This window comes from Epinephelus moara, chromosome 16 (genome assembly GCF_006386435.1).
Source record: "Epinephelus moara isolate mb chromosome 16, YSFRI_EMoa_1.0, whole genome shotgun sequence".
Classification (NCBI taxonomy): domain Eukaryota; kingdom Metazoa; phylum Chordata; class Actinopteri; order Perciformes; family Serranidae; genus Epinephelus; species Epinephelus moara.
The window spans coordinates 2,169,411-2,179,440 of NC_065521.1; the positions used below are offsets into that span (position 1 = coordinate 2,169,411).

The 10,030-nt window shown below is 38.5% G+C and overlaps 1 protein-coding gene across 7 annotated transcripts in view; it reads left to right on the forward strand.

Moving 5' to 3' along the window:
- Window positions 1-10,030, forward strand: part of lrrfip1b (leucine rich repeat (in FLII) interacting protein 1b) — a 33,059-nt gene that overhangs the window by 1,800 nt on the left and 21,229 nt on the right. For 4 of the 7 annotated variants that reach the window (XM_050064973.1, XM_050064974.1, XM_050064975.1 and 1 more), the window contains exons 2-6: window positions 2,895-2,981; window positions 4,163-4,180; window positions 6,933-6,977; window positions 7,284-7,334; window positions 9,266-9,295. In XM_050064973.1, coding sequence (XP_049920930.1) covers window positions 2,895-2,981; window positions 4,163-4,180; window positions 6,933-6,977; window positions 7,284-7,334; window positions 9,266-9,295 — 231 coding nt within the window. The remainder of the gene's footprint in view (window positions 1-2,894; window positions 2,982-4,162; window positions 4,181-6,932; window positions 6,978-7,283; window positions 7,335-9,265; window positions 9,296-10,030) is intronic. The other 3 variants (XM_050064979.1, XM_050064977.1, XM_050064978.1) reach the window with 2 other exon arrangements.

Below are 10,030 nucleotides of genomic sequence, written 5' to 3' on the forward strand. Positions count from 1 at the left end.
TAGTCATATGTGTATAATAACAGTAGAAGTATGACTAATGACTAATGATGGCAGCAGCAGCAGGAGGCATCTGGCAGGACCACGACAGCAGCACAACCACACACACACATAAATGTTAAATAATAAAATAAATGTTAAAAACTAAAATAAATGTTAATCATAATTATAAATGTTAAATAATAAAATAAATGTTAAAAACTAAAATAAATGTTAAATAATAATTATAAATGTTAAATGATAAAATAAATGTTAAATAACAAAATAAACGTTAAATAATAATTATAAATGTTAAATAATAATTATAAATGTTAAATAATAATTTTAAATGTTAAATAACAAAATAAATGTTAAATAATACAGTGGGAATCAAATAAAATCAATAAATAAAATGAAATAGATTAAATTTTAAGTGAACATATACTACAAAATAAAATAAAAAATACTCATATAATATAATAAAAAATATATAGATATAATTAATAATAAATAAGAATAAATGACACAGTAATGAAAAAATAAATAAATGTTAAATAATTGGGTCATTTTAAATTAAGAATAAAATTATCTTTTTATTTAATTTTATTGTATTTTATTTATGTTTTGATCTGGTTAATGTGTGTGTGTGTGTGTGTGTGTGTAACAGGAGTTTCTGTATGTTCAGTGTGTGTATTGTTCATGTCATCGTCCTACATACTGAAGCTGGAATGTGACACTGACTGATGAGCTGCTCCTCCCCCTTGTGATGTGTGTCTCTGCGTGCTGACCCTTTAGTGTCTTCACTTTAACTGTTTGTATGCACAACAATGCTTTTATTGTGAAGGCCAGACAGGAAGTGGGTCTGCAGTGTGAGAACTGGTTGTGTCACATTTCTGAGCGCACACACACACACACACACACACACACACAGTGAACCGGTCTGTTCACATGGCTGCTGGTGGGAGTGGTGACCTACTGGGAGAGCTGGCAGGAGACCAGTGTGTGTGTGTGTGTGTGTGTGTGTGTGTGTGTGTGTGTGACCTCCATCCTTTAATCCTCACCAACATTAATCTCCACAGTCACAACATGATGAGAGTGACACACATACACACTGATGACATCATCATGTCCAGATTCAGACTCCAGGTGTGTCATTGCCATGGAGACAGAGGGAGTGTCTGCTGCTGTGGAGACAGGTGGACTGTCCACATTCCTCCTGCAGAGACACACACACACACACACACACACACACACACACACACACACACACACAAATACATTTAATTCTTCACCCATTTTGTTTAAGTATGAAATATATATTTTTAAAAAATATCTTCAGTTTTTATTTTTATAATTTGTTTTTGTTTATTTACATTTATTCTTACTGTATGAAAGTATTTATACTTTAGTACTTTCCTGACTTTTTTGTACTTTATAAACATTTTTTTTTTACACTTAAACTTTTAAAATATTTTGAGTTTTTATTTTCAGTGATTTATGTCTGTGTCTAACTCTTGTTTCTTTTTTTATTTCTAAAATTATTAATACTTTTAATATTTCTTTAGCCTAACCTGATCTTAACGTCTAAATAAGGAGTATTAGTATCTTTTATTTTTCCAACATATTTGTATTTTATATATTCAGTTCACTTTTTATGTTTTTGAACGATTGTTAAAATACTTTTTTTTTCACATTTTTACACCGTTTAAATTTGAACCTTAAATATAGAAATACTTTGAACATTATTTATACTTTTACACTATTCATTTCATTTTTTAAACAACTGTTGAAAGTTTTTATCCTTCTGACATTTTTTTTAATTGTTGAAATATATATATATTTACATTTTTGCCTTTAAAATCAGTAGTTTTTATTTTTCTAATTTATTTTTGTTATTTATATTTAGTCATTTTTCTTTACTTCTTAAAACAGTAAAAAAAACACAACAATGTATAAAACTGATTATTTAATATTCATTAGTTTGAATTATAGTAATATTTATTTTATTTTTTTAACGTTTGTCAAAATATATGTATTTTTTACATTTTTACTGTAAAGTATCTTTGATGTTATATTGTTTTGTTTTATGAACCTCTTTTACAGTATACTTTTAATTTTCCTGACTTTTTTACGTCAGGTAAAGTATTTTAATTTTTAATAATTTGTAAAAACAGTTTCTGTTCATCTGAGATGTTTTTTTATTAACAAATGTTAAGTAAGTATTTGAATATATAAACATAATTTAAAAATCCCCCAAAACAAAAGAAAACACAAAACAAAAATATTTATTATTTTATAATATTAATAATAATATTTTATTATATTTAATTTATATAAATATATATTATTTACAATGGATTTAGTTCCCATAATATTGTTGATTTTCACATTTAATATTTATTGTTAGTTTTATAAGTAATTGTTAAAGTGAATATTTTTTATTAGTTCTTCATATAAATCATTGTTTTTATGTTTAGTTTTTATTTCGTTTGTGTTTTTAAAATGTCTCTGACTTTGTTTTATTTATTTAAAGTTAATAAGAAAATGAAAAATACATTTAAAATGTAAAATGAAAATAAACAACAACAAAAAAAAGATCAAATATATAAAAGAGACCAAACAAAAATAATCTGTTGTGGAAATATTGTTTGTTTGTGTGTGTGTGTGTGTGTGTGTGTGTGTGTGTGTGTGGTTCATAAACACACTCCTGGTTGTTCCTGAAACAGTGAGTGTGTGTGATGAGATCAATCAGTGTGTTGATGAGAGCAGTCTGATCAGATCATTGATGAGTGAGAACAATAAACACCTCACCTTTGTTTGTTTGTTTGTTTGTTTGTTTGGGAACAGAACCTAAAGTCAATATGAGATGTCTGATTATTGATCGTGTGTGTGTGTGTGTGTGTGTGTGTGTGTGTCAGGCGGAGGCGAGGCTGGCGGCGAAGCGAGCAGCGAGGGCCGAGGCCCGTGAGATCAGGATGAAGGAGCTGGAGAGACAACAGAAGGAGGTGAGGAGGCTTTTATTCTGAAAGAGTCAAACAAGTGTCACGTAGAATAAAAGATAATTTTCTTTTTTTGTTTAAAGGTTTTTTTAAATGGTAAAATGTAACAAATTAATTTATTTATTTTATCAGGTAAAATAAAAACAAAGATTAAATTTAAAAATATATTTTGGTGTCAAAAACATTTTGGGGAAAAAGAATCAGTGTTAGGAAGCTGATTAAAAGCGTAACGTGTCAGTTAACGCTAAAGAAAATAAATAATACTTTAACCTCTGAAAGGAGCTGAAGTGGCGACACTGACAGCGGACTCTCTGATTGGCTGTCAGGGTTGAAGCGTGTCGCCTGAATAAAGTTTACTGATATGTTTCCCACAAGGAAGTGGGAGGGTCACATGATGCAGGCCGTCACTGTGATGATGTCATCCAGCAGAGGCAGAGTCAGTTTGGGGTCAGAGGTCACAGTGTGTGTGTGTGTGTGTGTGTGTGAGGTAACAGAGAGTGTAAATGTGCTTCAGTCAGTCAGGCGGCAGCGTCACACAGTGAGTCCCTGAGGTCTGGATCTTAATATCTCACACGGTGAGTCTCCATCTTGTTTCTGGGCCGTCTGTCCGTCTCTTTGATGCTTTAATTTGGCACAAACGTTCACTTGAACTGGGCGATGAGCTGCTGACACGAGGTTGTCCGTGGTCAGGGTCACTGTGACCTTGTTTGTCTCATTCTTGTGAATGTGATCCACATTTTTTAGAAATGAATTTAAATGTCAAACGTGATAACTGTCACGTCAGTTTAAGAGAATAAATGTCATCATGTGAAATTAAAATTTTCAAAATAAAGGTGTCAGGTAAAATGTGAAAAAAGATAAATTTAAGTTTCAGATAAACTTTCTGAATCATTTTTCGTCGGGTGACATTTTAACCCCGGCCACTGTAATTCTGACGTGTGATGATGTCACAGAAACAGCTCAGAGAGAAAGGTGTCATCACGGCGTCCGTCATGTGTCAGTGTGTCCGGTGCTCGCCTGCCTGTTTCCTGTTAAAGATGGCGGGGCGGCACGTGGACGTAGCCTGCAGGTGATGCGTTCACTCGTGGCGGTGGCATTTGATGATGTCACGCTGTGGTCATGTGACCGTGCTGCTCCTGTCTCTAACCCTCCCTCTCTCCTCTTGTGTCTCCTCCCGCCTGCCGTAGCTGTTTCACAGCCACAAGGTACGACTAACTCCTCCCCCCCTTCTCCACCTGCGTTTGTTTTATCACCTCCTGCAGTCTCATGTTTTCATCTGCTCTGACATGTTCTCCTCTTCTTCCTCTTCTTCCTCCTCTTCTTCCTCTTTCTCCTTCTCCTCTTCTTCCTCCTCCTCCTCTTCCTCTTTCTCCTCCTCTTCTTCCTCTTTCTCCTCTTCTTCCTCCTCTTCTTCCTCTTTCTCCTCCTCTTCCTCTTCTTTCTCCTCCTCTTCCTCTTCTTTCTCCTCCTCGTCCTCTTCCTCCTCCTCCTCTTCCTCTTTCTCCTCCTCTTCTTCCTCTTTCTCCTCTTCTTCCTCCTCTTCTTCCTCTTTCTCCTCCTCTTCCTCTTCTTTCTCCTCCTCTTCCTCTTCTTTCTCCTCCTCGTCCTCTTCCTCCTCCTCCTCTTCCTCTTTCTCCTCCTTTTCTTCCTCTTTCTCCTCTTCTTTCTCCTCCTCTTCCTCTTCTTCCTCCTCCTCGTCCTCTTCCTCCTCCTCCTCCTCCTCCTCTTCTTCCTCCTCCTCTTCCTCTTTCTCCTCTTCTTCCTCCTCTCAGGTCAGCGTGTTGGAGCGTCAGGTGATAGATTTCCTGGGCTACCAGTGGGCTCCCATCCTGACCAACTTCCTCCACATCATTGTCGTCATCCTGGGCCTGTTTGGCACCATCCAGTTCAGGCCGAGATATGTCACCGGGGTGGGTCTTACACACACACACACACACACACACACACACACACACACTTGAAACATCCATTTTAAATATCCTTTGCCCTAGATTTAGCAACAGCCTCTCATTAGCCTATACTCAGCTCTACAGCTCATAACGAGGGCTGAATAATGTTGGAGTGGAGTGACAGTTGAAAGGTTTTATTTTCTGTCTCACTAAAAGTAAGCTGAAAGTCTCACAGTGCTGCCATTCATGAAAATTGTATGATGTGTACAAATTATCTTAAATACCAGGAGGTTCATACCAGGAGAATGCACTGTAAAACAGCAAAGCTGCATATATCAAGAAATAGGTGCAGTCTTCATTAGTTATTAAAATAAATTCCTACCGCTGGATCCAAGATTGAAGGAAGACAATTTGATAAGTATTTATATATTAAATAAAAGGTTATAACCGTGATGTGAGTGGGAGTAGGAATAACTTGCCAAGAGGAATTTCTTTGTTTCTGTTCTCTGTCTCTGGCAGCTGTCGATAAAATAATTCATGTGTCAGGAAACTGTCAGAAGTTCCCACAGCGGCTGCAGGGCCTCCACATGGCCCTCCCACACATCATAAACACCCCACTGACAACTTCTCACAGACCTTCACGTGCACTGATGATGCGTGGCTCGGCTCTNACACCAGGCCACACCAGTCTAAACCAGGCCACACCCGTCTAAACCAGGTCACACCGGTCTAAACCAGGCCACACCAGTCTAAACCAGGCCACACCAGGCCACACCAGTCTAAACCAGGCCACACCAGTCAGGCGCCAGTGTCAGTTTGGGGTGTGGGACAGCTGGGAGGTTTTTATGTGTGTGCATGTGGGCCAGACGGAGCTGCTGTTAGTTTGTCTGCAGCTTGTTGTTGTTGTTGTTGTTGTTGCTACTCCTGCACGCGCTCAGACAGACGGCCTATTTAATCGTCGCCTGACAGGTTATCTGACTCAAACTGACATCACTTTAAACAAGGCTATTCAAGAGAAGGCTGAGACACGGGGTCAAACATGGGGGGATTGCACGTGCGCAGTGTAACTTGAGCTGCGATGCTGGAGGGTGACAGCAGGGGCGCTAGATAAAAAGCGCAGGATCCACTCAGGCGATCAAGGAGCGCGCTTGGTGCGGTCTGCTTGGACTTATGGACGGCGTCTGCCTGAAGTTGTTGGAATTGCATCTCTGTCATTCTCACCCACAACGCAGGCCACCAGTGACAGTCCAGTAATAAGCTGTGAAAATGACATGCATGTACATATCCCAGAACCACGCCATCTACTGAGCCTTTGAGGAAGCGCAGACCAGATTTTACTGCGCATGTGCAATCCCCCCATGTTTGACCCCGTGTCTCAGCCTTCTCTTGAATAGCCTTGACTTTAAACAGGAAACAGGAGGATGATACTGCTTCCTGTTTAATGCTTCCTGTTTAATGCTTCCTGTTTCCTGCTTCCTGTTTAATGCTTCCTGCTTGCTAATGTGTGTGTCTGACCGCTGTGTGTCGTCACGTAGCTGCACGATAGATGTCGTTAAATACTCATGTTCATGTTTTTTCTTCTTAATTTATTAAGAATTATTTTATTTTTGTTTGCATTGAGATTTAAACATTTGATTATATGTTTTTAATAAATAATTATGGAGTTAAATTGATTTTATTATTCAAATTGTATCTTTCATATTTATTGATAATATTATATTATTTACTTTTGGTGATATAGTATTGATTACTATATCTATTTAATCTGTTGATTAATTTATTTAATTCAGATTATTTTATTTATATTTTGATTCCATGTTTTTATAATAATTATATTTACACAGTTTCATTTTGTCAAAATATTTTTTTTACTGATCATATTTTATTATTGATTTTTTTTTTTTAATTTCCTATTAATTATTAAATTCAAAGTTTAATTTGTACTTATAAAAATCTATCTGTTGATTTAATCTAAATAAATTAAGTCTAATGAGGCTTCTCCTCCTTCTCCTCCTCCTTGTTCTTCTCTTTAACTTGTGTGTTGTCTTTCTTCTTCGTGGCCTTCCAGGAGGACAGTGAGCGGTATTCTCGCCACTCTCGGAGACATGCTTCGGTCTGTATCTCTTCTTCTTCTTCTGTCTTTACTCCTCCAGCTGCCTCACTGCAGTTTCTCTTCTTCTCTTGTTTTTACTGTTCAGGAGGTTCAAACATGAATCTAAATTAAACACATGAAGAAGAAGCACTCAGATTACATCATGTAAAAAATATAACAAACATAAAGACTAGTGCAGCTCAGGTCAGGATGTCAGGACCTGGACCTGGACCTGGACCAGGACCTGGACCAGGACCAGGACTTGGAACAGGGCCTGGTGGATGTGTTCTTGGTGTGTTTGTTGACGTGTTGTTTGTGTGTTTGCAGATGTCAGACGATGAGGAGAGGATGTCTGTGGGGAGTCGAGGCAGCCTCAGGGTGAGTCCACGTGTATCTGATCAATAATCAATAATGATGAACATTGACCTGATCGATATGTCTGGTCAGAGGACCTGACCTCATAAAGTAACCATGTAGATTAGCTGAGGAACAGCTAGCTGGCTAACATTAGCTCAGGTTGGGGTTAGTACGTTGGTTGCTAATGCATCGCTCTAGGTTAGTAGCCTATCTTGGATCATGTTAGCTGGGCAAGGAATTTAGCAAGCTAGCAAGCTGACATATCCACTCATATAGTATTTTACTAGTGTTAATGTTAGTGAGCAAGCAAACTAAGTTAGCCAGCTAGCTGTTACTAAGCTATGCTGTGTTGATCTACTGTTGGTTGCTTTGTAACGTTAGCTGAAAAAGTAGTTTAGCAAGCTAACCAACTGATGTATCCACTCAGATAGTATTTTACTTGCAAAAATGTTAGCAAACCAGCAGGCTAATGTAGCTAGCTAGCTGTAGCTAAGCTTTGCTGTATTGATCTGGTCTTGGTTGCTTCATAACGTTAGCTTATTAAGTAAATCGGCAAGCTAACCAACTGATACATCTGCTCAGATAGTATTTTACTAGCGAGAATGTTTGCAAACCAGAAAGCTAATTTAGCAAGCTAGTTGTAGCTAAACTATGCTGTATTGATCTACAGTTGTTTGCAATGTAACGTTAGCTGATAAAGTAATTTAGCAAACCAGCCAACTAACATATCCACTCAGACAATGTGTTGCTAGCGTTAATGTTAGCAAGCGAGGAAGCTAATATAGCCAGCTAGCTGTAGCTAAGCTATGCTGTATTGATCTGGTCTTGGTTACTTCGTAGCATTAGCTGAAAAAGTAATTTGGCAAGCTAACCCACCTACATATCCACCCTGATAGTATGTTGCTAGCAATAAAGTTAGCAAACCAGCAGGCTAATCCAGCTAAGCTATGCTGTATTGATCTGGTCTTGGTTACTTCGTAGCATTAGCTGATAAAATAATTTGGCAAGCTAACCACCTGACATATCCACTCACATAGTATTTTGCTACCGGTTATGTTGGCAAGCCAGCTAACTGTTACTAAGCTATGCTGCATAGATCTGCTGTTGGTTGCTTTGTAACGTTAGCTGATAAAGTAATTTGCAAATGACAAGCTAACTAAGCTAGCCAGATCAGCCCTGGAATCCTGATGAATTAAATAATTTTGATCACTCCACTCAGAATTTACTTCATTAGCTGGCTACAAATTTGTCCGCAATGGCAATCAAGCTAATGTTAGCTAACATTAGCCAGCTAAAACCACATTATCTCAATATGTTTAACAAATGAATGTCTCCTCTAATGTCAGGATTTATTTACAGCACTCTTTCTTGGCTAACATTTGCTAGCTAGCAATTCGGCTATTTTAGCAAGCAAGCTAATGTTAGCTAACATTAGCAAGCATAAAACACACAGCAAATACGAACACATAACAAGCTAAAATCACAATATCACAATAAATTTCAGGTCAGTGCTTCCTCTAACGTCAGGATTTCATTTTGGCACTTTTTCTTAGCTAACATTTGCTAGTTATCAGTTTGTCTATGTTAGCATGCAAGCTAACGTTAGCTAACGTTAACAAGCTAAAACCACAATATCTCAATATATTTAACACATTAGTGCGTCCTCTATTGTCAGGATTTCTTTTCGGCACTATTTGTTAGCTAACGTGTGCTCGATAGCAACTTGTCCTTGTTAGTTGCAAACTAACATTAGCTAACATTAGCGGGGTAAAACCAGGATGATGGTCAGGATCAATAACAGAGAGCTGATGAGTGTAAACTCCAGGTTAGACTGGGAGGTCAGCTGATCAATAATCAATAATTACCTACACTGCTCCCTGTGACTTTTATTGTGAAAGTCTTCCGTCAAACGTAACAGGAAGTGACGTCTGGTTCTGTCTTCTTCTCTGCAGCCCTCAGCGCCTCACTCTTACAGCTACAGGGTCGGTCTATGACATCACTTCCTGTCTGTTGTGGGTGTCTCACAGTAGATGGGTGGAGTAGAGGTGTAGATGAATCAGTCAGTAAATCAACAGCTCTGATTGGCTGGCTGGTGTCAGTCCGGCCAATCAGAGCTCTTCTCTCTGCCCCTTCATGTTAAGGTGGTATGAGTCCACACAGTGTGTGTGTGTTTAGATAGAGATCAATACCACTGATTGATTATCAGCAAGGTCATCAATACTAACACCACTGTGTCCTCTTCTTCACGTCCTCTCTTCCTTTCTTCCCTCCTTCCTTCCTCCATTTTGACCTTCCCTCCTCCTGCCCTACCGTCCTACTTCCTTTCCTCTTCCTTTTATTTTCCTCCTTCCACATTTCTCCTTCTTTCCTTCCTCCCTTCCTTCCTTCCTCCCTTCCTTGTCTTCCTTCCTTCCTCCCTCCATTCGTACCTTCCTTCTTCCTTCCTCCCTTCCTTGTCTTCCTTTCTTCCTTCCTCCCTCCCTCCCTCCCTTCCTTCCTTCCTTCCTTCCTTCCTTCCTCCCTCCATTCATACCTTCCTTCATTCTCCCTCCCTCCCTTCTTCCTCCCTCATTCTTTCCATCCTTCCTCCCTCCCTCTCTTCCTTCCTCCTTTGTCCATTCATTCCTTCCTTCTTCCTTCCTCCCTTCCTTCCTTCGTTCCTTCCTTCCTCCCTCATTCTTTCCATCCTTCCTCCCTCCCTCTCTTCCTTCCTCCTT